The sequence below is a fragment of the Mesocricetus auratus genome, unplaced genomic scaffold (assembly GCF_017639785.1).
Source record: "Mesocricetus auratus isolate SY011 unplaced genomic scaffold, BCM_Maur_2.0 Super-Scaffold_4256, whole genome shotgun sequence".
Lineage (NCBI taxonomy): Eukaryota > Metazoa > Chordata > Mammalia > Rodentia > Cricetidae > Mesocricetus > Mesocricetus auratus.
Genome location: NW_024429182.1, coordinates 97,815,344 through 97,842,621, shown reverse-complemented (window position 1 = coordinate 97,842,621; position 27,278 = coordinate 97,815,344). Strand labels below are relative to the sequence as shown.

Here is a 27,278-nt window from a genome sequence, read left to right as displayed (position 1 = left end):
AGCCTATGAAGGAAAGATCTGGCCCCTGCCACCCTCCTAAAAGAGACATTTGACATTCTAAACAAAATCATCGTTGAGTGCTAGAGGGTCATTTCCAGAAGCAGATCATACCAAGAAATAATCACTTACCTGCAGAACAAATGGGATTCTCTCCCAAAATTCTGAATCTAAAAAGAGAGAGAAAGGTATGCTGAATATAATCAGATATTCACATTTATTTGCAAAATTACTATAGCCTTTATGCTGTATATTAGGCACCTGTTATATACCAGTTAAAGTGGTCCTGAGGATGTAAACTAAGTACTGTATCTCTTATGAGGTCTACTTTGGAACGGTAAATATAAACAAATGAGACAGCCCTGATCCAGAACAGAAACATGTACAAGAGTCAAAAGTGTGGTCTCTTCAGCCAGGAAGGTGGAAACAGGGAAATGGAACTATTTAAATCGAATGTTTTAATGTCAGGAGCTAGAGGTTAGAGAGATGGCTCAGAGGTTAAGAGCACTGGCTGCTCTTGTAAAGGACCCACGTTCCATTCCCAGCACCCACACAGCAGCTCCCAACTGTCTATAACTTCAGTTCCAGGAAATCCAAAGCCCTCTTCTGGCCTTCCTGGGAAACAGGCATGCATGTGGTACACATATATGCATGTAGGCAAACTACTAATACACATAGAATATTTTTTTAAAAATTCTTTCTCTGGGGGCTGGAAAGAAGGCTCAGTGGTTAAGAGCATTGACTAATCTTCCACAAGACGTGGGTTCAATCCCCAGCACCTACATGGGAGTTAACAATTGTCTGACACCCTCTACATGCTGGCAAAACACCTGTAATATAAAATAAATAAAAAAAATAAATCTCTAAAAAATTTCTTTCTCTTCTAATCCCAGATGTTTCGGGCCCTTTGGGTTACCATGCAGACAGGGCTAAGTCCAAGAACCACACCACACACATCCAATCTTGAAAATGGCACAGAAATGCATCAAGAAACCCCAGTCACAGCTGGGGGGGGGAGGGGGAATAGTGGCACATTGCCTTTAATCCTAGCACTCAAGAGGCAGAGGCAGGTGAATTTCTGAGTTCAAGGCCAGCCTGGTCTACAAAGTGAGTTCCAGAACAGGCTCCAAAACTACAGAGAAACCCTCTCTCTCAAAAAAAAAAAAAAAAAAAAAAAAAAGACCCCGTGAAGCCTAAGGTCAAAAATGCCCAAGGTCCTCGGTTGTCTTACTTTCATTGTTCACCCCAAGCATGGGAAGCAGATTCGAAACTACATGGCCAAGGGTTTCAGATTCTGCCAACCAAAGTCAGCAGAGGCCACAGCTCTAACTTAGGGTCAGGCTTCAGCTCCAGCTCAGGCTCCCAAAGGTGTGCAAGTCCCTTTAAAGGCCCCATAGAAAAGGCTTCTATCTGCCACGGTAAAGACAATATGGACTGATATGACATACCTACACAGTATTTACAGATGGTCAGCAGCCTGTGTTGTTTTTACAAATAGACTTGAGACAAGGGCTGCTTAAAAAAAAAAAACTTAAAAAAATAAAAGTGACTACGGGTTGGGGGTACAGCTTAATGGTAAAGGGATTGCCTAGCATACTCAAAGTCCTGGGTTTGACCCCCAATAATGAAAAGAAACAAAAACAAAAACAAGAAAACCAAGAGAAGAGGGGACAGGAGAAAAAAACAAAAACAAAAACAAGAAAAGCAGCAGAAGAGGGGACAGGAGAAGGAAGGGAACTGATCTCAATTACTTAGCATGACAGGAAAAGAATTAAGGCCCAACTATGGAAAACAGCAAGCAACAGGATATGAGCAGAACTTAAGAGGGAGATAAGAGGACAGGGAGGAAAACTCAGGCTGGAGAGGTGTACAGGAGCCAGGTCACGAAGACTCTCTAAGCTGCACTGTTTGTTTTCACCCTGTGCTGGCAAGGGAACGCTCCTGGAAGAGTATAAAACAGCCTGAGTTTAAAGAACTCAGCAACAGTAAGAGATGAGATGGGAAAGCGTGAGACTGAAGCAGACGAGCCAGTGAGGTGAACACTGGGCCTTGCAGCATTAGAGAAGACTCTGAGAAGACCGAGAGAAGGGACAGTAATGACAGCCAGGCTGCACCGGGAATCAGGAGAACAGGACAAGCAGATGGTCTGGTCCAGCGGACTAGGTAACTGGAGAATTCTGAAAATTTGAAACTAAACTGTGGTACAGGCTTGAGGAAAGCAAATCTGTGATGTAATGCTGACTGAACCATTTCTAAACTGTGACATTAAGCAAGATATTTGATGTCACTGTAACTCAGTTATTTTATCTTTAAGAAATAGGTATTCTCATGGAACTGAAATGTTCTCTCAAACTGAGTTTTCTTTTTTGTAAAATGATGGCATTTGTATTTGTTCTATAATATTTTTGTGGAGGCCAGAGATCAGATGTAAAATGCCTTGGTATCATTGCAGATGTTTATCAAGTAGATAAATAATGATGAAAAAATATGTTGAAATGGAAAGAGAGTAAAAAGAGAAAGGCATCAAAACATGATTTAAAAACAAAAAACAAAAAAGAAACGTTGGATTTGAAACCTAATTTTAATTTATATAAGCTATACCATCTTAAAGCAATAGATTTCACTCTCTTTAGATTTCTGTTATTAAGTGTTGTAGGCCATAAGGATTGTAGAAGTTATTTTGAGTAAGATGGTAAAATCATGTTCATTATCAACTTGAGAGGATTTAGAACTACCTAGGAGACACACCTCTGGGTATGTCTAGGAGGTTGTTCTCAAAGAAGTTTAGAGCCAGCCAGGTGTTGGTGGCGCACGTCTTTAATCCCAACACTCGGGAGGCAGAGGCAGGCGGATCTCTGTGAGTTCGAGGCCAGCCTGGTCTACAAGAGCTAGTTCAAGGACAGGCTCCAAAACAATACAGAGAAACCCTGTCTCGAAAAACAAAAAAACAAAAAACAAAAAAAAAAAGAAGAAGTTTAGACCCAGAGAAAGACAGGCCTTGAATGTGGGTGGGTGGCACCATTCCATGGGCTGGGGTCCCAGGTTGAATAAAAAGAAAGAGTGAGTCACAAGCTTTCACCTCTCCATTCTCTGACTGTGGGTGCAATACTTCTGCTCTGAGGCCACACCCTCTCCACCATAATGAACCATACACTTAAACTAGAAGCCAAACCTTATTTGAAAATGATGCTAAGACCTCAGTTAATATAGATAGCTTCCAATTTGAGAATTTTGAGCAGAGGAATGATGTAACTGAAAGAATCACTTCAATTTCAGTATGAAGGGAAAAAAAGTAAACATGGAGAGATGAGGAGCTGATTCCCCAGAGTTTAGCAAAACTGGAAGCATGATGCTGAAAACTGGAGGTAAGAAATAGTTTGACTGTACAAGCAACAGTGAAGCCAACGGAGAAGTATAACTCCAAGGTTTTGAGCAATGAGATGAATGGAACCAGCTTTTTCTGAAAATGGTTAAGGAGCAGCATGGTAGGGAATTAAAACAGAAAATGCTTTGTAGACACATAGGGGACATGAAAGCAACATCCACGTCAGCTAGCTGCATTTATCATTAATATCCTTACCTTAGGAGAGAAAAGGCTTGCTTAGAAACGGTATCTTTCCACAGGCCCAGCACCTACAAAACAACAGTCATGTGAGGACCTTAACCTTTCAGAACACCAAACACCTCTATTCATGAGGAAAATACAGTATACAAATCACAATGTACCAAAGAGTTCTTACCTAGCAAATACCTATCGTGCAAGTAAACCACCGTCCTTTTTTCTTACTCTGCCCACTACAGAAAATGCTTAAAAAACCAGCACCCTTCTCCCACAATTTTTCATTGCAGTTCCCTTTTCCAACTTGATACATTTTATACACCTTGTTTATCTGCCATCCATCCACCGGGTAGCAATAGGGGCTTTCTTAAATTTTCTTTAATTCTCAAACACTGCAAGATAATTTTTGGCAGTTAAAGCCGAGAGAGGTTTTATTTTTTAAAAGTTACAGCTAAAAAGAGACTACAAAGATTGTATCACTCCAAAGCCTATGCCTCTCTTACCGCACACTATCTCTTTCAATAGCAGCAGTAATAATCATACTACCACATGTGAGAAAACAATACTAATGTGAGGAGGCAACTGATATTTTAATCTCACTCCGCCTTGCTAGCATTCATCTGCAAGATCAATGTACCGTTTTACTCTGGAAGTTCTTTTTATAAACTAGATAACAAATTCTAAATGTCTGAATTTCTGCTCATCATGGGTAATAATTTCAATTCTTTTGACATGTATATGTAAAAAGATTATGCAAAAACATCAAAAATCGCCGGGCGTTGGTGGCGCATGCCTTTAATCCCAGCACTCAGGAGGCAGAGGCAGGCGGATCTCTGTGAGTTCGAGGCCAGCTTGGTCTACAAAGTGAGTTCCGGGACAGCCTCCAAAGCCACAGAGAAACCCTGTCTCGAAAAACCAAAAAAAAAAAAAAAAAAATCAAAAATCTGAGAAACTGTCCCAGTCAAGACTAGCCTAAGGAAATAGGATGACTAAATACAATATAATATCAGGATGGATCTTGGGACAGAAAAAGAAATTAGACAGAAACAAAAGAAACCCAAATAAAGTATGGGTTTTTGTTAATAATAGGATTTCAATACTAGTTTATTACTCATGGAAATTATACTATTAACAAAATTTTACATATTTAAGGTAGAAGAGTACATGTGGAGGTCAGAGGACAACTTGAGAACATCAGTTCTCTATTTCCACCACAGGAGTCCCAGGAATCAAACTCAGGTTGGCAGCTTTGACAGCAAGTTCCTTTACCTGCTGAGCTATCTCACTGGCCCTAAAATGTTAATAGAGAATAGTGGGGTTTATGTGAACTTTTCATGTTGTTAACCTTTTTGCGGGGTAAATCTAAAGCTATTCTAAAACAGTTATTTGTTTGTTTGTTTATTTGCTTGTTGCTATTGTTATGGTGCTAGAAAACAAATCCAGGCCCTTGTGCCCTTTCCAGGCAACAAAGGTTCTTTCTAAAAAGCCTCCTAAGTGCCAAATACTGTGTTGCATATTAAAAGGAATATAAAAACAAAATGTAATGGCCGGGCGGTGGTGGCGCACGCCTTTAATCCCAGCACTCGGGAGGCAGAGGCAGGCGGATCTCTGTGAGTTCAAGGCTGGGCTGGACCGATAGCCTCCAAAACAATACAGAGAAACCCTGTCTCGAAAAACCAAAAAAAAAAAAAATGTAATGAACACAGTAATTTTTTGTTTTGTTTTTTTTTTTTGTTTGTTTGTTTTACAAGACAGGGTTTCTCTGTATTGTTTTGGAAGCTGTTGGACCAGCCTGGCCTTGAACTCACAGAGATCCGTCTGCCTCTGCCTCCCGAGTGCTGGGATTAAAGGCGTGCGCCACCATCGCCCAGCGAACACAGTAAAATTTAAAGGCATTATATTAAGTGAAACAAGCAGGCCAGTCACAAAAGACCGAATACTGTATGGTAGATTCCCTTTGTATGAAATACTCAGAGTGGGGAAGTCTATAGGGAAAGGAAGCAGATTAACTGCTACCAGGGCAAGAGTGGGGTGGGGATGACAGTTAAGGAATAAAGGTTTGTTCTAGAGTTGATGGAAAGATATGCTTACATTACACAGCTAATAGAAACCAAAGGTATTATATGATGAAGTAAACATACATGTCACTAAAAGCAAGCATGCCTGGCAGGATTTCCTGGGGAAGAGGACTGAAGTCCTGAGCTTCTGCAGTTTATAGACTTTCCTAAAGATCTGTTCAAAAGCAAGAACCATCTCCTGAGACAGTGCTTAAAGGCAATGACAGACAAAAGGTTTATATACTTCAGTTTACATACAGTACTTCAAACTACTTCACTGAGACACTTTATATCATCCAGTGACATCTATGCTGAGCCATCCTAGGGCCCAGCAACCTAAGAATCTGTTCCTCTCAGGTACAATATACACAATCAAGTTTGGTTTAGGGAAAAATTTAGAAAGAAATGAATAAATGGGATTCTTTGCAGTTATATATCTATTTGCATCCAGATCTACTTTATTGAATTCCTATCCTGTGTCTAAATCACAACACAAGGTTAAGTATTACCAATCCTATTATATAGTGCAGAAAACTGATACTAAATTTACCTCCAAGTCACATAGTAACTCTCCAAAGCTAGCATAGGATTTGGGGTTTTCTGTCTCTGAAGTCCATAATTTCTCCACTATGCTACACCTCCTCTCACAAATGAAAAGACGGTACTTAATAATAGAGGGAGAGCTGAAGGAATGGCACCTTGGGTAAAAGTGCTTGTCAGGCAAACCTGACGACCTGAGTCTGATTTCTGGAACTCCTAGTGAAAGGAGCAATCCAACTCCTGAAAGCTGTCCTCTGACCTCCACATGCCCACTGTGGCATGTGCACACCTGTATTATGTTGTGAGTATGTGACACACATACATACTCATAATGAATAAAGCTTTTAAAATGGGGAGGTAATCACATTTAGGAGAAGTCTCTCAAGGAATGTGAAGCCACAAAAGTTATGAAGTATGTAAATAAAAAGAACAAAGGGAAAAGCACACAGAGGATCTTTAAAGGTGCAATTATATATATAGCTAGGCAGTGATGGCACATGCCTTTAATCCCAGCACTCAGGAGGCAGAGACAGACAGATCTCTGTGAGTTCAAGGCAAACCTGGTCTACAGAGTGAGTGCCAGGACAGGCTCCAAAACTACACAGAGAAACCCTGTCTCAAAAAAAATAAATAAAGTACAATTACATCTCATTATATTACAAAAAACTATGTTGGGTGCTGGAGAGACGGCTCAGTGACTAAAAGCATTTGTCACTCTTGTAGAGGACTCAGGTTTGATTCCAAGCACCCACATACTCCAGTTCTAGGAGCTCTCATGCCTTCTTCTGACCTTCATAGGTATATAGGCACACATGTGGTCAACATACATACTTGCAGGCAAAATATTCATGCATAAAATTAGAAATGAATAAATCCAAGTATGGTATTTTGAATATAATTAGCCCCCATAATCTCATGGGAAGTGGCATTATTAGGAGGTGTTGGCTTTATTGGAGTGGGTGTGGCCTTGTTGGAGGAAATGTGTCACTGTGGGGGCGGGCTTTGAGGTTTCCTATGCTCAGGATAACACCCAGTGTCTCAGTCAACTTCCTGTTGCATTCTCAGCTTCAGCACCATGTCTGCCTGCATGCCGCCATGCTCCCCATGATGATAATGGACTGAAACTCTGAAACTGTATGCGAGCCACCCTCAATTAAACGTTTTCTTTATAAGAGTTACACCTTCCACCCTACCCCACCTGACCCCCCTCCCCCTGCAAAAAAAAAAAAGACTTACTGTGGTCATGGTGTCTCTTCACAGCAATAAAACCCCTAACTAAGACACTAAGTTTAAAAGTTTTTAAAACCATGTGAAGTGAGTACATAAAAGCTTACCCTAATACTGGCCAGAGTAGGGAACTAAGAGTTTTGGAGAGCTCAAGTTGGCTCCCCTATCATTGGCCACATACCTCAAAGTTACAGCAGATAATGCAAAGTTCCCTGCTGGCCCAAGATCCATTCACATGACAGAACAGAATAGAAACCAAAGCGAACAGAACACATTTTTAAATGGGTCACTTCAAATAGAGGAGGCCCCAGATGGAAAGAAAGATCTAGATGAGACTGCTTTCTCTTTATTTTAATTGTTCAGGATCCTGAATCTCTACAATAGCTAAGGATTTAATTATCTAAAAGTCAGACTTAAATAGTTGACAACTTTCTGGAAGACATTCAAATTGTGAATGCCTCAGCTCTGGGAAATTTGCTTTCTTTTTCCTGCAATGCCTGGCATTATTCATCAGGACAAAAGTAATTTATTTTGAGACAGAATCCACAAATACCCCCCACCCCCGCTACTTCCCACCCAGCACAATCAGCAGATGAACAGCTCTGGCTCTGCAAACAGAAGAGGAGGGCAGTGACACCAGTAAATGAATGAATGAGGACACAGCTGCTACAGTGGGTTACAAAAATACTTGTCCCATGAGCTCAGAGCCAGCAACCAAGAAAGAAGTGCATAGTTACCAAAGAAGCAGTCACAGGGAAAAATTCATTACAGTGTGTGAATACCTTCAGATGACAGTCTGGGCCGGGTTGTGAACACAGTGGTTCAGGGCCCTCAGTGAGCAAATGAGAGCTATTTTATGTTCATTTGTTTTAGTTTTTTTGAGACAGGGTCTCTCTACATAACCCGGGATATCCTAGAACTCACTATGTAAACCAGGATGGCCTCAAACTCACAGAGATTTGCCTGCTTCCACCTCTAAGTTTTAAGGCACGAGCTATCATGCCCAGCTGACAGCTGCTATAAAAATTTAAGAATGTTTGTATATCACTACTAAAGGGCCACTAAGTGCCTCTTCTGTGCCAAGCACTCCACATGGTCTAATCTTTACTCCAGCTCTCTGATACAGACCCTATTAAGACACCTGCTGAGGCTGGTGAGGTGACTCATCAGGTAAAGATAATTGCTGCTGAGTCTGATGGCCTGACAGTTTGAGTCCCTAGGACCTACATGGCAGGACAGAACTAATTCCTTCAAGCTGTCCTCTGACCTCCACATGAGTGCCATGGCATGCATGAGCCCCACACACACACAATAAATTAATTTTAAAATTTTAATTGCCTCTATTTTATGGAGAAAAAAACCCATAGGTTTATATTAACTGACAAAAGTTAAAGGTTTAGCAATAAGTGAAACCCAAGTCTGATTATGTCCAATGCCCATGTTTTCCATTGTGCCATACTATCTGTCAAAATTAAAGCAACTTATACTAGTGAACTTTGTAATTTAATACTAGTTTCAACAATCTTGCTATTCGTTAAGAATGGCTGTTGTCAGCCGGGCAGTGGTGGCGCACGCCTTTAATCCCAGCACTCGGGAGGCAGAGGCAGGCATATCTCTGTGAGTTCGAGACCAGCTTGGTCTACAGAGCTAGTTCCAGGATAGCCTCCAAAACAATACAGAGAAACCCTGTCTTGAAAAAAAAATGGCTGTTGTCAGGGCTGGAAACATAGCTCAGTGATTAAAAGCACTGACTGATCTTCCAAAGGATTCCCAGCATCCAAATGGCAGCTCACAAATGTCTGTACCTCCAGGATTCACCACCCTCACACATACATGCAGGCAAAACACAACGCACACACACACACACACACACACACACACACAAAAAAAAAAGAATGGCTGTTGTCTTAGTTAGGGTTTACTATTGCTGTGAAGAGACACCATGACTATGGCAACTCTTATGAAGAAAACATTTAACTGAAGGTGGCTGGCTGACAGTTCAGAGGCTCAGTTCATTATCATCATGAAGGGGAGCATGGTGGCTTGCGGGCAGACAAGGTACTGAGAGTGCTACATCTTGGCAGCAATAAGAAGTTGACTGTCACACTGAGCGAAGTTTGAGAGAGACCTCAAAGCCCACCCCCACAGTGACACACCTCCTCCAACAAGGCCACACCTCCGAATAGAGCCACTCCCTTTTGGGACCATTTTCTTTCAATCACCACAGCCATGTACCTGCCATCCTCTCCTTTAATCTTCACGAATGTTCTGTGAGGTGGACATTCTTACGCTCATCCATGGAGAAGAAAAGCATACATGTTCTATACTATGTAAGTATATACCATACTTATTGAGGAGTGAATTCAACCATCTAATGTAAAGCCAGGCATGGTGGTACATGCCCTTAATTCCAGTACTGGGCGGGCCAGAGGAGGTAGATCTCTGAGTTTGAGGTCAGCATGGTCTATGTAGAGAATTTCCAGGACAGCTGGTGCTACATAGTGAGATTCTGTCTCAAAAAGAAAAAGAAGAGTCTAATGTTGACAGTTAACCAGTAAGGGTGTTCTAGGTGACCCCACAATTTGGGCTCTTCCATCTAGAACACTGGTTCTCAACCTATGGGCCACGACCCCTTGGGAATTGAATGACCCTTTCACAGGGGTCACATATCATATATCCTGCATATCAGATATTTACATTATAATTCATAACAGTAGCAAATTACAATTATGAAGCAGCAGCGAAAATAATTTTATGGCTGGGAGTCACCACAGAATGAGGAACGGTATTAAAGGGTTGCAGCATTAAGAAGGTTGAGAACCACTGATCTAGCATACCCTCTCGTTGTAAAGCAATTTCTGCTATTACATGATAGCTCATAAACTCTTTCCTGGTCTAAGCAATACCGGCATGCATTCTGATTCTTATAAAGAACATTCAGTTTTTTTAGGTTCATTGTTTTTTATTTTTATTGATGTTGAGTATGTGCCACATGTATGTAGTTCCCACTAAGGCCAGAAGAGGGCGTGCAGGTATGAACCTGTAACTAGAAGAGCTGTAAAGGCTCCTACCACTGAACCACTTCTCCAGGAAGATTCCACTGGGTAGCTCTTGCTTGCTTGGATTCATCCATTAGAAATTTCAAGTTGAAGGGCTGGAGAGATGGCCCAGTGGTTGAGAGCACTGCCGGTTCTTCCAAAGGTGCTGAGTTCAATTTCCAGCAATCACATGGTGGCTCACAACCACCTGTAATGAGAACTAGTGCCCTCTTCTGGCCTGCAGGCATACGTGCAAACAGAACACTGATATACAATAAATAAATCTTTAAAAGAAATTTCAAGTTGAACTGAGTGAAATGACTGAGCTACTTGGGAGACTGAAAGACTGAGAGAGGAGGATCACTTGAACCTGGAAGTTCAAGATCAGCATGAGCAAAAAGTGAGATACAATCTCAATAAAATTAAACAAGGAAGCCTAACTCAAAAGAGGAGGAAGAGACAATGAAAAAGAAGCCCAGAAGCTTCATGCTCTCCTCACTGTCCTTAGACAGTACCCAGAGGGCTAACAGCACCCCAGTACCCCATCCATAACAATGCATCTGCTACTTAAGTATCCTTCTGGTTCAGAACCTGAATATCTGCAGACACATCTAACTATCAGAGGGGTCTCACACCTAGTAAATCCAAACCAATCTCCCTGTGTCTTCCAGTTTGAACCTAATTCCCTACTCATGTATAACAGAATAAACGTAGTTCTTCCTTTTCATACTAGCACATCCAGTATTTGAGTACAATAATGACTGCTTTCAAGTTTTTCTAAGTTCTCTCAAAAATTACTGTTTCTACTGTTTCCTTTAGCTCTCCTTTTCTAACATGACTGTACTGACTATCAAAATCATCTTCCTATAGGTCATTAGGAGAACATATTTTAGAACCACTGACATTTGAATGTCCACATCTGTCTGCTGGGATTGCTTAATATGTGAAGAGCAAATATAACTATACAAATGACTACAAAATACCAACATACTTATAGCACCATCTTTCATCCCTCACAAAGTACTCATTCTATTTACAGTATCCTCTATCACACTTTTTGAGTTTGTTTTTCTTCTTCTTTCTTTTTTTATGTTTTGAGATAGCATCTCAAACAGCTTAGGCTGTCCTCAAACTCAATCTGTAACAAAGGCTTTCCTTAAACTCCTGATCCTCCTGCATCTACCTCCCAAGTTCCAGGATTAATGCCTCAAGGCCTGACTTTAGATGACACCCTTAATGCCAGGTTTTCACGGGCTCTTCGGGAGTATGGGTAGCTGGGAATCACATTCTTAGAATCCTGATCCTCTCTTGCAGCATTCCTTGGAAGGAAAACAGAGCCAATAGACTGGAAGGTTGAATTTGACTTATTTCTATTATCCTTGCACTATCACAAATTGGCTAAAGAGATTAAGTGAGTCCTTTCACAAGGGATGAAGAGAGAAACTCAAATTTAGAAACATTCAAGTGCAGCCCCACATCCACAAGTGGCAATGACCATGTAGATTTGTACAAACATTTAATATCTGCAATTAATGCCTAAAATAAAACCTCAATATAAAGAGACAGAAAGAGAATATCAAAAATCTAAGCAGCATGACACAAAGGAAAAGCCCAACTGAGATCTGTTAAATTTGTTATGAAAAGAGAAAAATAAGGGCCAGACTTAAGAATGGTGATTTGCCTGTGATCCAAGCACTGGGGAAACTAAGGCAGGGGGCCTGTGAGTGCAAAAGTTGTCTGAGCTACATGTAGGAACCCCCGTCTCGTAAAAAAAGCATGATGGCTGAAGGTGGGGAACTGGGAGGAGAAAAAGGAGGGGAAAAACAATGCATGAAGGCTCGGCTGGTTTTTCCATAGCCTCTTAAATAAGATTTTGGAAGCCAAAGAGAAACAACAAAATGGTTGCTTCACCCTGTTCTTTGATAGACTCTTAAATAAGGTTTTGTAAGCAAAAATGTAGTTTATCGTTATCATAGTCCTCTTTTCACCGAGTAGCTTCATTCATATCCCAACCACTTCAGCAAGGTAAGATTAGTGAAGTTGATTAAACGTAAAAAAATAAAAATGACCTGCCCAAGGTCAGACAATTTATGGGGGCTATATCCTGGTGTCCTAATTCCTTATGTAGGCTCCTCTCTTCCTGGGCACAGAGCAGCCAGGTGACACGTGGAAGGGGTGTGGCGCGAGACTGCAAAATTCACCCTGGCCAGGGGGGACGAATTAACAGTGAAGCACCGCAAGGACTGCTGGGACAGGCCTGTGCGCAGAGTTCTAGGCCAGGATATCTGCTCGTCACCACCTTCCAGCTCTACTTTGCCTTCCGCCTCCCCAGCGCCCTGCGAGCGTGGAATTTGCATTACCTTTCCCAGGGTTCCGCTCATTCTTGGTTACTGCAGTTTCTGAGCAAACCGAAGACCCAACCCAGCAGCCACGACCCCAGGGCTCCTGAAACGCGGACGGAAATGTCTTAATCAGGTCCGTCTACAAAATCTGACCGAGATTCTCTCTACTCCCGCAGCACTTTGGTTCCGGAAGTTTTTAAAACCCAAGGAATAGAAATCTTTCTAAATTCCATTGTCATTCCAGGTTGTGTCACGTTCTCTATTTCTCTGAGCAGAATTAGTTACCATTCTTTGTGTTATTCGAGTGCTTTTCACATAATTTTGGTATCTCACCCATTATACTATATATTATTTACTGTCTCTTCCCCATATTTGATTGAAATCCTTTAGGACTCAGATCCTGTCTGATGAATTCATTCCAGCTTCTAATGTAGAACACAGAAACCTTGACTTGCAATCTCGACTTCGGAGGCGATTAACCCCGTGTGAACCTTTCTAATATTCCATTCCCTCATAAATAATTGAGAATAATTATCTTTTATTGAGGGTCCATTGTGTGCAATACTTTGTGCTCACTTTATTCTCCACAAACCTACTACAGAGATATTGATGCTTTATAGATACAGATTGGAGAAATCAAGATATTTATCTGGGATCAGTGAACTGAGAGCTGAATTTCAACCAATCTTGTTTACATGAAAAGGTTTTCACTCTGACACACCTTTCTTACATGAGATAATGTCAATGTAACAATTTATTTATTTACACAATAAAAATAGTTTTGTTAGTTTTTGAGACAGGGTCTCCAGTATAGACCAGACTGGCCTTGAGTTTGTGTTTGCTTCCAGAATACTTTGATTACAAGCTACCACACCCAGCTACCAACTATTTTCCTAGAAATACTTTTTGCTAGTCCTTGGATAGAATCCTGAGAACACAAAAATGACTATCTCATAGTTCTTGCCCTTAAATAGCACATAGGAATTACTTTAGAACAATGAGAAATTCCAGTTACCAAGCTAGGCATGGAATCTGTGTGTAGAGGGAATACATGAGCACACAATAAAGTCAGCGCTGAGCCGGGCGTTGGTGGCGCACGCCTTTAATCCCAGCACTCGGGAGGCAGAGGCAGGCAGATCTCTGTGAGTTCGAGGCCAGCCTGGTCTACAAAGTGAGTTCCAGGACAGCCTCCAAAGCTACAGAGAAACCCTGTCTCGAAAAAACCAATAAAATAAAATAAAATAAAATAAAATAAACAGTAAATATAAAAAAAAACATGGTAAATGTGAATTAGGCTTCAGTGGTAGTGTGGTTTGTTGTCAGCTTTCCTTCCAAGATTCTAAGTTTCATCTATGCTTCCCAGAATGAAATTCCAGAGAGCCACCAACAGCTGTGTAGACAAATCTATTTCTCACATCTGGTGCAGAAGACAAGGAAACTATTATGGTCAATTTTATGTGTCAACTTTACTGAGCAATGTGGCAACCAGATACTTGGTGAAACATTATTCTAAGTGTTTCTGTTATGATATTTTGGGATGCGATTAACATTTAAATGAGTAGAGTAAGTAAAGCAAATTGCCCTCCCTAATGTGAGTGGGCCTCATCCCATCAGTTGAAAGCCTAAATAGAACCAAAATGCTGACCTTCCTCCAAATTAGAGAATTTTTCACTATTTGATGTCCTTTGACGTGGATATCATTTGTTTCCTGCCATCCAACTCAGGCTAAAATATAAGACCTTTCTAGTTCTGGTGCTTGCCAATCTTAGGACTACACTTATCAATTCTCATGGCTGACAAGCCTTCAGACACCACTGGGTCTCTGGCTTGCCAATTCACTCTGCAGATCTTGGAACTAGTCAGTTTCCATATAATATGAGCTGATTCCTTACAATAAAATCTCAATAAATAGATGATAGATTATGTATACAGATACATAGGTACACATTTATGTATATATACATATCTGTACATACATATCCTCTTTAGCTTTGTTTCTCTGGACAACCCCAAATAACACAAGATTATTTAAAGAGACAAGTTCATGGCTAAATGGTGCACTGAGCATAATATATTTCACATAGTAGTCACTTAATAGAAGGCAGCTATTTTCTGTACTATTAAACAATTGAGTGTCAGAATGATTCTCATAGAGTCAATCAGCTCTGAAAATTGAAATTAGAGGTTAGATTTATAAATCCTTGGCTACATGCTAAAATGAAACAGTCAGGATCTAAGTCCTTGAGATCTTGTATTTTTATTATATTTTTATTTTTAAAGATCTGTTATAAACTGTGAGCTCTTGAGAACAGTTGTATATTAATGTCTGCATCCTGGGCATTTAGTCCAGGATTAGTTTATGCTAATTTATGTCTGGTGAATTACTTAGATGCGAAGATTTTGTTGTTGTTGTCATTTTGTTTTGTTTGAGACAAGGTCTCGTGTATTCCATGCTTACCCTGAACTTGCATAATGAAGATTACCTTTAACTTCCTCTCTTCTCTTTCTCCTCCATAAAACCCACTGCTATAAAGTATTTATTGTTTGCCTCTCCATAGGTGGCACAGTAGAGATATAGGAATGGGTGAGTGTACACAGAATCGAGGGGCGTAACTCTGCCTCTGTCATTTATCCAGAGTGTGTGTGTGTTCAAGAGTGGTGTAATTTTAGGAGACTTTCAAATTTGGCTAAAAACTGGTGAGAAAAGAGATTAAAGCCAGGCGGTGGTGGCGCACGCCTTTAATCCCAGCACTCGGGAGGCAGAGGCAGGCGGATCTCTCTGAGTTCGAGGCCAGGCTGGACCAACAGCCTCCAAAACAATACAGAGAAACCCTGTCTCGTAAAAACCAAAAAAAAAAAAAAAAAAAGGAGAGATTAAAGAGACAGGACAGAGTCAAATTGTGGAGTACAGATCAAAGGGTTGGGGGAGCTATGATTAATTAAAACCAGTGAAAACTGAAATAGTGGAGGAGAAAGTGGAAACAGAGTAAGGTAATGATTTAACCAAGATACAGAGGTATCAATACGATAATTGCTAGAGGTAAAATAGGAAGACTTTGGTATTAGGTTAGGTATGATCAATGAAGGACACTCTGAGTTATTCTCTGAGAGATGAGTATTAAGTATCACTCTTCAAGTAGGTAGTAAATAAGCCAGTGGAATGACTCAGTAGGTACAGGGCTTGCTGCAAAGCCTGACAGTCTGAGTTCTATCCCTGGGTCCTACATTGTGTAAGGAGGGACGTGGTGATATTTTTGCTTATGATCTAACAAATAAAGCTAGCTGAAAAAGATTAGAGTGCAAAACTAGCCACATCCATAGAGGCAGGCAGTGGTGAGCTCAGCACTTGAGAGTGCACACCTTTAATCCCAGCACCAGAGAGGGATATAAGGTAGGAGAAGACGGGTTCTGAGGGAGTCTGAGGTTTGGTGGAGAGCAGAGCAGTCAGAGGTTTGGTAGGCAGGATCATCCCTTCGGTCTGAGCATTAGTAGAGGTGAGAACTCTCTAGAGTCTGACTGCTTTGCTTCTCTGATCTTCAGTTTTAAGCCCAATATCTGTCTCTGGGTTTTTATTATTTGTGTAACAGAGCGAACTGATTCCGGCAAGTTGTCCTCTGACCTCCATTTGTGAATGCACATGCATGCACATACACACAGAGGGACATATGTATGCCCCTTCCCACATACGTACACAGAAAATTTAAAAGAATAAATATATAAATAAAATGAAGGCTTTCAGTCATGCAATGGCTGGTGCTTTCAACCGGGCAGCCAGGAAGTGGAGAACGCCTTTAATCCCAACACCAGGGAGGCAGAGGCAGGCAGATCTCTGCGTTTGGTGCCTGCCTGGTCTACAGAGTGAGTTCCAGGACAGTCACAGCTGTTACACGGAGAAACCCTGTCTTGAAAAAAAAGGGGGGACCTTCTTTGGGAATTAAGACAACAACATAGATCATTTCCATGAACTGTACACTTATCTAGCTTTGTTTCGCACACTTTCCAACACAAACACTATTCTTTTTTTAAAGATTTATTTATTTATTTATTACATATACAGTGTGTTCTGCCTACAGGCCAGAAAAGGGCACCAGATTGAATTTTAGATGGTTGTGAGCCTCCGTGTGGTTGCTGGGAATTGAACTCAGGACCCCTGGAAGAGCAGTCACTGCTCTTAACCTCTGAGCCATCTCTCCAGCCCCCCACAAATACTATTCTTAACACAAAATAAAATCTTACAGCTTTCCAAGCATAATATTCTCTATCACTTCTCCCTGCTTTTTCCTATAATTTCCTCTGCCAAGATGACATTTCTTTATTCATGTACCTGAAAAATCTCCACTCCTCTTTCAAGTCACAGTCAAACGTTGCCTTTCCTAGCTATCCTCTTAGAGTCATTTCCCAAGACTGGTGTGGTCCGTTTTCTGTACTTTCAGTTCTTTTCCCGGGTCTCTGACACAAGTATATCTTCTGTGTATCTTCTTCATTGGATTGTGAGCATTTTTGGAGGAAGAATACTCTTCACGTTCATAGTGTCTTTAGCACTTGCCACCAGCCATGGAGCATAAGGTGGCTTCAATAAATGTTGAATAAAAGTATACATATGTGGCTATTTTAAAGTTCTTAGATATAACTAAAGGTTTTAGGTTTTCCCAGGACCGTCAATCATATACAAACACATAAAATGTAGAGGAGACTGGGGAAAGCTCAGTGGTACAGTACTTGCCTGGCATATGCAAGGCCCGGGATTCAATTCTCAGCACACACACAAAACAGTGACCTTTCTGGATTTATTTTTACGAGCTAGCTTTCCTTTAAAAGTTTCTTTTAAAAATAAACCTGCTCTGGTCCTCAGCACAACCACATCAGAGAAAGCCTTAGGGAACAAAGAACAAAGGGAAGCCCTTTAAAGGAGGGTGTTTCATCTCAAGTGAAGCTTTCTTTAAAGCAGTAATTCTATGGCTACCTATAATAAAAAAGTCTGCAATGGTACCATGAAGCTCTAATTTATGACTTTAGTGAAGATATATAAAGTAAGTTACCTCAGACTACAAACAAGTTAGTTTCAGTAAGGCTTTTCTGCTTCTATATTTTGGCGCAAAGGAAATCATACTTAAAAAGAAGGTGTATATATAAAATCCCAGAGAAGGGAGAGGGATGGCAACTAGAAAAGGCAGAAAGAGACAGCTCCTACTCGACAGCCTCTGCTTTACCATCAGTTTCCTGGTTGTTCAGGGTATGGCTGGGTGAGTGGTGATTACTCCACCCTGCAGAGAGAACTAAATGATGAAAGAGGCTGCAAGACAGAGGGAAGCTCAAGTAGTGGGCTCGTAGTAGCTCATACGGGAAAGGAGGGGTGCAGAGGATGGCCAGCAAGGAATGTCTTCCTAGACAACCAGAGCTTGAATTCTGGCTGATCAGCTCAACCTCCAGTGTGAGGGCCCTGAGAGTCCCTGCCACAAGGAGTCCTCCAGCAAAGGGGCACAGGCTACAGGGCACCTGAGAGGCTATCTCTATCTACCTTTCTCCCTATTGGTTCAGGCTGGCCAGCGCTAAACCACTGGTTGCACCTTACACATTATAACAGAAGGAAATTCTTCTTGCTGGGTGTAGTGGCTCACACCTTTAATCTCAGCATTTGAAAGGCAGAGGCAGGTAGATTGCTGTGAATCGGAAGCAAACCTAATCTACATAGTAAGTTCCATGCCAATGAAAATATTTCTTGCAAACAAAAAGGAATCCTCTTTATTGCTGCTATCTAAGTCCCCAAAGCCACATATATACTGAAAAATAGAAGCATAAAAGTCATTATTATAGCTGGACATGGTGGTACACAGCTTTAATCCCAGCACTCAGCAGCTGAGGCAAGCCAAACACTGAGTTTGAGGCTAGCCTGGTCTACAGAGTGAGTTTCAGGACAGTCAGGGCTACATAGAGAAACAAACAAAAAAGTCATTATCATACTACAGCAAACCACTCAGAGCCTCTATCATATATCACCTGTGTGACAGCCTAAGACTAGAAGTCAAAGGTATTCTCTGTGTTCAGCTATGTGTTTTTGGGGATCCAACCCAGAGCTTTGTGTATGCTAGGCAAGCATTCTACCACGAAACTATGCTTCCAGCCTTGTTGTTTGTTTATGAGTATTGACTACATGTATGCCTGTGTGAGGGTGTTGGATTCCCTGGAACTGGAGTTACAAACAGTTGTGAGCTGCCATGTGGGTCCTGGGAATTGAACTCAGGTCCTCTGGAAGAGCAGCCAGTGCTTTTAACCACTGAGCCATCTCTCTTGACCCATCCCATTCATTTTTAGTTATGAGGGTCTGAAAAGATAGTTTTTTTGTTTTTTTGTTTGTTTTTGTTTTTACGAGACAGGGCTTCTCTGTATTGTTTTGGAGGCTGTTGGTCCAGCCCGGCCTAAGATAGTTTTAATATAGTCTGGAAACAACTTTAAATGAAATGTTCTTCCTACTTCTTGGTATTTTATGACATAGGAATTCTCTCATTTATTAAAACCCAATTACCTAATGGATGCTGACTCTGAGCAAAGTGCATGATATATATGTGAAAATATAATGAAACTCGTTATACACAGGCTAATTAAAACAAATATAAATAAGGATATAAGATAGGAGGGTTGGAAGCTCAAGGACAAACATGGGTACATAGTAAACTTTTATTTATTTATTTATTACATATACACCAGATTGAATTGTAGATGGTTGTCAGCCACCATGTGGTTGCTGGGAATTGAACTCAAGACGTCTGGAAGAGCAGTCAGTGCTCTTAACCTCTGAGCCATCTCTCCAGCCCCCCATAGTAAACTTGAAGCCAGCTTGGGCTCTATCTCAACTAAACAATACAAAACAAACTCAACCCTACCTACTGATTCCTTTATCCACAGGGCCACATAGAAGGGATCAAAAGGTACTAAATATTAATACCTTAATGCCAAAAGGTACTACAGTATTAAGCATTCCTCTCCAGTCAAATAAGTGAATAAATCCATAGGAAACCCCCATTTAGCTGCATACCATGGTGCTGAGGTCCCAGAAGCTGAGGAGGCTGAGGCAGAGGGATGTCTTGAATCCAAAAGTATGACACCAGCCTGAAAAACCCAGAAAGACCCTGTCTCAACAAGGAAAAAAATGGTTGTGATATAGTTCAGGAATTGAGCACTAGCATATATTGAATGCATGTGATGCTGGGATCCATCCCCTACATCAAAGAAAACTCAGTCTCCTAACCTGCTGTTTGCCTGATTAGAAAGGGCAATGCAAGTCAGACCACGCATAGACACCTAGAAACCCTAGCTGAGAAGATTGGTGCTCAAAAATTGTTATTTCCTTCCTGTGACTAGGGAGGGCTTGGGTAAAGCTGGGAGGGCTGACTCTATATAAGAGATGCCACTGCTAATTTTAGGTGAAAATTCCCTTTTTTCTTCAAAGGTTATTATCACCCCAAAACATGATGATTCACTTTTGTAAGGTCCTTCTAGTTTGGAAAGTGCTGAAATGATGAAGTTCTAAAGGATCTCAATCTTGTAATTCTTGTGGAACAACTTTACAAAGGGATGGTGAAGTTATGAACAGTGAGCCAGATGCTAGCTGATGAGTTCATCGCTTAATATGTAATTAGGAAACATAAAAACTGTGACACAGTCACCCAAGGATGAATACTTCATCCCATTCACTCAATTAAAGTGACAAACAGTATGTAACCAACAACACACAACATCAATTTGTCCCATTGTTTTAAACAGGAAAAGTAAATAAAGGGGTGACAAGGGTTATTAGTATTGTTTCCGGTTAGTAAAATAATACGTGATTTTTCCAACGTTTTTCACAATTTCCCAACTTTCTAGACTATGCCTGTACGTTCATAACCAGAAAATAAACATATGAAGTTCAAACGTGTCAAGAGCCACACCTGACATTGCCAATTCATCTGGGAGTTGCAAGGCGGAGATGAGTCACCTTAAAGTAGAGGGAGCAAGACAACAGGCTTTTACTAGTCTGGGTTTGAGGGGGAGGGACAGTCTCTGGTCAGAGTGGAGACTGATCTGCTCAGCTGGAGTTCAACCCGGAAGCGCTGACGGTGGCACAACACCGGGCAAAATCCAGCCTTAGAGGCTGATGATAACGTGGCAGCTGCACCCCTCCAAGACTCAGCTGCACAAGCCCACCCTTCGTCCTCATCCCTACGACAAGACTAGCTCCTGCCCCTCCTCCCCATTGGTCCACTGGAGCTCATTTAGTCTCCGAAAGCCCGCCCCTCTGGGGAAGGGAGGGCGCGCCGCCTAGTCTGGGGCTTGAGGTGGCCATGCTGAGTGTGGCAGGCAGAGGTGGGTGGGGCAGTTCTCTCTAACTGCGGGGACTCTACCCTCTGCTTCTTCTTGATCACAGGTCTTGGGACCCAAGGAAAGAGGTCATTAACCACCAAAATCATGGCTAATTGGGAGCTAATGTTCGTACGAAGTGCACATCTCTGGTACCGCCCCTGGACGCCAGTGGGTTTTAGTTTTTAGAGATGATGTCATCCTAAAGCCTCTTCGAGGTCCTAGTGCCCACTCAAAATTAGACCTCTTTAGCGATGTGGCAATCAAATAATTCATTATGCAAACCCAGAGAGCCTAAAAGTTTATTAATAGCAATTAGTGCAAGTTGCGCCAAAGCGAACCCTTTTTTGTGTGTGTAAGGTTTATAACTATAGGACTTTGAGACCACCAGTTCTAAGCGTCTCCCCAACCCCCAACCGTGGACAGACAGGCAGGCAGGCAGACAGACAGACATAAACACATTCTCTCTCTCTCTCTCTCTCTCTCTCTCTCTCTCTCTTTCTCTCTCTCTCTCAAAATATATGTAAAATTTTCCATTTTAAGCGTAACATTCAAAATGTTACACAGCCATCATCAATAACATATCTTAAATTTTTTCCATCACTGCAAACAGAATCTCTATAACCATTAAACACTAGTTCCCCACTAGTCCTTTTCCCCAGCTCCAAATAATCTCCAATTTATGCCTCCAAGAAATTACTTATGTTTATTATACTATACTTATATTTGTTTACTATACTTATATAGATATTTTATGTAAAAGTTTATTCACTTCACATTTTTTCAAGATTAATCCATGCAATATGTCAACACTTTATTTGATTTTATGGCTGAACGGTATTTCCTTTTGTAGATATATTTCTCTTTATTCTTTTCCTTTATGACCAGATCTCATGTAGCTCAGGCTACCCCAGCACTTGCTGTGTAGCTAAGGATGACCAGGAATCCCTGATGCTCCTGCTGGGATTACAGGCATGTACCACTATGTTACCAATATTTGTTTATCCATTCATTTGTTAGATGGTTTCTGCCTGTTGACTTGTGAACAACATGAACATGATGAACATTTGTGTACAGTTTCTTTTAAAGTTTATTTAGCTTTATTTTATGTGCATTGGTACAAAGGTGTCAGACCCCTTGGAACTGGAGTTACACACAGTTGTGAGCTGCCATGTGGGTACTGGGAATTGAACATGGTCCCCTGGAAAAGCAGCCAATGTTCTCAACTGCTGAGTAATCTCTCTAGCCCCATGTACAGATTTTTTTGATAGCCCTATTTCCCCCTCATTCTTTCCAATATTTATTTTTAGTTATTAAAGCCATCCTAGTATTCTGAAATGCTGTCTTATGGTTCTAGTGTGCATTTCCCTGAAGAGTAACACATCGAGCATCTTTTCAGGTACTTACTGAACATTTACATATCTTTTCTGAAGAAATATCTAAGGACAGTTTTTTAAAATTTAAGATCTTTGTGTGCGGTGTATACTTGCATATTTGTGTGTCGAAGTGTGAGCATGTGCCATGGCATGTGTGTGGAGGTCAGAGAACAACCTTGGATAAGTGTCCTCATATTTGTGTGTCGGAGTGTGAGCATGTGCCATGGCGTGTGCGTGGAGGTCAGGGAACAACCTTGGATAAGTGTCCTCATATTTGTGTGTCGGAGTGTGAGCATGTGCCATGGCATGTGTGTGGAGGTCAGAGAACAACCTTGGATAAGTGTCCTCATATTTGTGTGTCGGAGTGTGAGCATGTGCCATGGCATGTGTGTGGAGGTCAGAGAACAACCTTGGATAAGTGTCCTCATATTTGTGTGTCGGAGTGTGAGCATGTGCCATGGCATGTGTGTGGAGGTCAGAGAACAACCTCGGATAAGTGTCCTCATATTTGTGTGTCGGAGTGTGAGCATGTGCCATGGCGTGTGTGTGGAGGTCAGGGAACAACCTTGGACAAGTGTCCTCATATTTGTGTGTCGGAGTGTGAGCATGTGCCATGGCGTGTGTGTGGAGGTCAGGGAACAACCTTGGACAAGTGTCCTCATATTTGTGTGTCGGAGTGTGAGCATGTGCCATGGCATGTGTGTGGAGGTCAGAGAACAACCTTGGATAAGTGTCCTCATCTTCTGCCTTGTTTGAGATATTACGACCTGTAGAACTAATTTCATCTAGCACTCTGAAAACTTAGTCATTTTAATTCTCTTCTCCAAAGGAATAAAATTTATATCATAATTTAATGAGTTTTCTCTTTGCATTTCATGATGGCTAAAGCCCAAAAGATGAACCACTGTTTATTAAGTGTTTTTTCTACTATTTGATATCAGTTTGAAGATTAGTACCTAAATGTAGGCTGGATATGGAAATTCTGGAGTCATCAGTGACTCAGTGACAGTTATAGTAATGACATAAATGGTAATCACCTTGGTAGAGTGTAGGCTGAGAAAGACAGAACGGACTTCTATAGTACAGCCTGTTTTTTAGAAGCTCTGCATTGCTCTGAACTCCTTCCTTAACAGTGATCCGTCACCCTCAGCTCTCAATTAGATCTACAAGTGCATGCTACTGTGCCTGTCTGCTATCCCACATTTCAGAACATTCAGAGAAGGGCTGGAGAGATGGGTCAGAAGTCAAGAGCATTGGCGTCTTCCAGAAGATTGGGGTGCAAGACCGAGAACCCACACAGTGGCTCATAACTGTCTGTAACTCCAGCCTCAGAGGATCTGAGTCCTCTTCTGGCCTCTGTAGGCACAAGGTATACATATAGTGCACAGGCATACATACATACAAAACTCTCATACACACAAAATGAAATAAAGTAATTTTTAAAAAAGAATAATCTGAGAAAAAATAATTGGGAAGAAATGCCAGGAGATTCGGAGGAAAGTCAGGAGAGAAAAATGATGATAAGAAATCCACAGAAGGATAAACTTTCAGAAAGATAGATATATCAAATATGGTTGAGCCAAGGACTGAAAAGCATGCCTTTATCTGCTTCCAGAAAATCCTGAGTGTATAACATCCTCTCAAAACTGACTTAGAGCTGCAAAGGGCCCCAGAGTTCCTTTAATTATCGTTTCGAGAGTTGTTGGGGATCATTAAATTCCATTAAATTCTTAACAGGAGGCAAAACAAGAGCACAAGCATAGCAAATGACTATTGATTAAGCACCAATCACATGATAAAGCAAATCTGAACATAAAAATTATATAATTTTTATTTTAATTATTTTTGTTTTTCTAAGACAGTGTTACATGTAGCTCAGACTTGCTCAAACTCAAAATATAGCCACGACTGTGAGCTTTTGATCTTTCTGTGCACACACGCACACCCGTGTGTGTGTGTGTGTGTGTGTGTGTGTGAGAGAGAGCGAGAGAGAGAGAGAGCGAGAGAGAGAGAGAGAGAGAGAGAGAGAGAGAGAGAGAGAGAGAGAGAGAGAGAGGAAAGAGAATAGCAATGCATTTCAAATGGTTAAAGCTGGGGACATGACTCAGTAGCCAAAGCATGAGAACCTGGGTTCGGATCCCCAAACACCACACAAAATAGGATCTATATGTCTAAAATCCAGAGCTCCTACAGTGAGATAGATAGGTGGTGGAGACAGAAAGAGCCCTAGAAGCTTGAAGGCCAGCCAGTCTAGAGCACAGCAGTGGTGAACAAGAGACAACAAGCAGATGTAATGGTTATTAAATGGCCTTACCTTTATTTTAGTTTTACATTTACTTGGCTTTTTTTTCCCACACATGTCACACCAGTAGACTTATGTACCCTCAAGAACAAGGGCCACGTCTTTTTCTCTTTGCTGTCTCTAGTGCAAACAGGAGTGTTAGTAGACAGTGATCAAAGTGTTTGTAGAACAAATAAGTGAATGACTACATGTTTCAGGGCACAGCATTATGCTGGAAACCAAGCTGATATGTTTAGCAGAGTGAACACTGGTGCTGGGCTGCCAAGAGGTCTTTTCTTTTGTGGTAACTATCCACCTTTCTCAAGTCTTCATACATTTCTCTTGCGGTGACATTTGTAGGATAGTTACATGACCTAACACAGTCAATGAGATGTAATAGAAAGTTTCCTTGGGGGAGCTGGGAAATGTTTTCACTTACAGATAGGCTTTTCCTCTCTCTGAACTTTATTGTTCCAACTTGAACTATGTCAATCATCTTGCTAGAGCCTAACACAAAGTCAGAATTCTGAGGAAGGCAAGCAGAAATGCAGAAAGATAGAAGTTCTTGATCCTTATCAACATGGCTAAGAGGTCACTAACCACCACTAGAGTTGTCCTGGCCAGGGATTTGTGATTAACCCTACTGTTTACAGTATTTGGAATCAAATGTTCTGTTTCTTCCAAATGAAAAGCTCCTAACTGAGGAGGTTCATGAATGGATTATATGTGTGTATCGGGATGGGGGTGGGAGCTGTGTCTTTCTTTTTCCTTCATTAAAAGCTTGTGGAGGTCAGGCATGGTAACACATGGCTTTAATTCCAGCACTCAGGAGGCAAAGGCAGGCAGATGACTTTTAAGTTTGAGTCAGCCTAGTCTACATAGCAAGTTCCAGGCCATCCAGGGCTATATAATGAGACCCTTTCTCAAAAGATAAAAAAAATAAACAAAAAGCTGTGAAATGTGTGAAGAGAAGAAGGCTTCTTTCTTTTATGGAAAAGCCCAAGCATGGAGCTCTCTGTTTTCCGGCAGGACAAAAGTGACAACGAAACAACCTGAACATGTGGGAGGATTCAGTCAGTGGTGTGTGCATAGCAAATTTACCACATCATCTTCCATTTTCATTTCTTAAATTCCATTTTTATATTAACTATCATTATTATTATTATTATGAGAAAGGGTCTCCCTGTGTAGACCTGGCTGTCCTCAGAATTTGCTATTTAGACCAGGTTGGCCTAAAACTCACAGAGATCCACCTGCATCTGCTTCCTGGATGCTATGATTAAAGGTGTGTACCACCACATCCAGCCTACACAGTGAGTTTCATAGTCTCAAATTAGGTAACAGAAATAGCAGATGGAATGTCAGGTGAAGCCAGGAAAACAGAAAGTAGGATCCATGATATGAAAATATCTTATTTTGACTGTATTTTCAGACTGAAGTGAGAATTCGTTAACGTGGTACCTGGTGTTTCACACTCCTGATTCTTTCTGGGGCTCCCTTACAACTGGCTTGCTTCTTGTTATTTTCTCCCTCAGATGGCACTTTCTATACTCTAGTTAATTACTTCTGCTTAGTCTTTGTTTCTCAATGTAAGCAATTATGGCTTATGGGTAGGAATATCAGAGCCTGAGTTTGCAAAGGATTTTTTTGTTTGTTTGTTTTTACGAGACAGGGTTTCTCTGTATTGTTTTGGAGGCTATCGGTCCAGCCCGGCCTCGAACTCACAGAGATCCGCCTGCCTCTGTCAAATGATTTTTTAAAATTGGAATAGTTTCAGAAAAAGAATGAGGTGGAAATATCTGTAATTGATTCTCTTAGAACTGCAACTTAGTTCAGATTTTTCCCCAAGATGTTGTTGCTCATTACCTCATTGGATAGTTTGAGCTATGATTTCTATAATGACTTTTTGATGCCTTATTTATATAGTTAGTTTTGAAATAGGGTCTCACTGTCTAGCCCTAGATGGTTTAGAACTCACTATATATATATATATATATATATATATATATATATATATGCGTGGTCTTTAATTCCCAAAGATCTGTAAAGGCCTGCACCACCGTTCATGGCCTACCTTTTGACTTTTATGTAACATAGCAGTGTTACTATTACTGAAAAGTCACCAAATAAGCAACATCCAGAATAATATCCTAGTTAAGTTGTGCCGTTCAAATGTGTGTGTTTGTGTGTGCATGCGTGTACATGAGCACAGAAAGAAAGGTTGTCTCAGCTTCTTAGCAAACTGCAGGTTGACTGCTGGCATTTCATGCAGCAGTGCCATTCATTCTTCCTTTCCTGTCCTAAGATGCTGTGTTCCTTCTATAAACAGCAGTGAAAGCAGTTGTTCTCTTCCACTGTGAGGGTGATTATCTCTTAGTAGCAGGTGGAGTGATTCATTCTCCTGGATGTCTTAGAGGAGCTTTTACTTGTGGGGGAGAGTGCAGAGAGAGGAGTGCTCCAGCAATGAGTCAGGTTTTACAGATTTTGGCCCTAGTATAATGAGGAGCAAGTTCTTTCCTTGCCA

The 27,278-nt window shown here is 41.1% G+C and overlaps 1 protein-coding gene across 1 annotated transcript in view; it reads right to left on the bottom strand.

Moving 5' to 3' along the window:
* Positions 1-27,278, bottom strand: part of Mrpl48 (mitochondrial ribosomal protein L48) — a 67,628-nt gene that overhangs the window by 34,792 nt on the left and 5,558 nt on the right. Inside the window, exons 3-4 of the mRNA XM_040731782.1 lie at positions 3,578-3,630; positions 130-167 (exon numbers count right to left, since the gene is read on the bottom strand). Of these exons, the coding sequence (XP_040587716.1) occupies positions 130-167; positions 3,578-3,630 (91 nt within the window). The remainder of the gene's footprint in view (positions 1-129; positions 168-3,577; positions 3,631-27,278) is intronic.